General features: G+C 41.5%; 1 protein-coding gene across 1 annotated transcript; it reads left to right on the forward strand.

Annotated features, from left to right (window-relative positions):
* Positions 1-151: 151 nt before the first annotated feature.
* On the forward strand, positions 152-850 carry LOC111648704 (DNA (cytosine-5)-methyltransferase 3C-like; the record flags this gene model as incomplete). Its single annotated transcript, XM_023398455.2, has 4 exons — positions 152-236; positions 339-487; positions 574-659; positions 781-850. Coding segments are annotated over exons 1-4 (336 nt in total), but the record flags the coding sequence as incomplete, so codon positions are not given.
* Positions 851-891: the final 41 nt, after the last annotated feature.

An 891-nucleotide genomic window follows, 5' to 3' on the forward strand; every position in this document is an offset into this window, starting at 1 on the left:
CGCCACACACAAACCACTGAAAAGTAATGTGAACCCACCTTTAACTGAGCCGTCATTCAGTTTGTGTATCAAAGTTCACACCAAAGAGGCTTAAAAATGTATAAAAATATGAAGTGAACTAAAGCTCTGCAGTTGTGTGTTGAAGCTGGCTGAATGGGGTCCGTTTGATCTTCTGATTGGAGGCAGTCCATGTAATGACCTGTCCATGGTCAACCCTCTTCGAAAAGGATTATTTGGTAAGCAGCTTCCAAACTACATAAAATAAGGTCACTATATGTTACAGCATCTTCTACACACATACATTCTGCTTCTTTAATAATTCTCTGTTTGTGCTTCAGAGGGCACTGGGAGGCTCTTTTTTGAGTTTTACCGCATTCTGACCTTGTTGAAGCCAAAGGAGGACGACGATCGTCCGTTCTTCTGGCTGTTTGAGAACGTGGTTTTCATGAGTGGCAACGACAAATCAGACATCTGCAGATTCCTTGAGGTGATTGATTATTGGTGAAAGTATCCTGTCGGCACGCATTAAGTTTTACTGCTCATTATTTGAATCTTCCCTTTTTGTTTTTCCAGTGTAATCCGATTCTCATTGATGCAGTGAAAGTCAGCCCTGCTCACAGAGCACGCTACTTCTGGGGAAACCTCCCTGGCATGAACAGGTACGTACTAAGACACAGTCATATTCCTTTCTTAATGCAGATTCACACACTAAAAGACAAAATAAATTAATTCCTTTAAAAAATGTGTTCAGTTGACATGCCTGTCTGCATTTCTCTTCAGGCCTCTCGCTACATCTTTAGACAACAAAGCGGCTCTTCAGGATTGTTTGGAGTCTGGACGTACGGCAAAGGTAGAAGCATTTATTTTGCTGTGTGTGAGATAGATGATAAC

The sequence above is a fragment of the Seriola lalandi genome, unplaced genomic scaffold (assembly GCF_002814215.2).
Source record: "Seriola lalandi dorsalis isolate HSWRI2012SDOR001 ecotype SW California unplaced genomic scaffold, Sedor1 jcf7180002046535, whole genome shotgun sequence".
Taxonomy (NCBI): domain Eukaryota; kingdom Metazoa; phylum Chordata; class Actinopteri; order Carangiformes; family Carangidae; genus Seriola; species Seriola lalandi.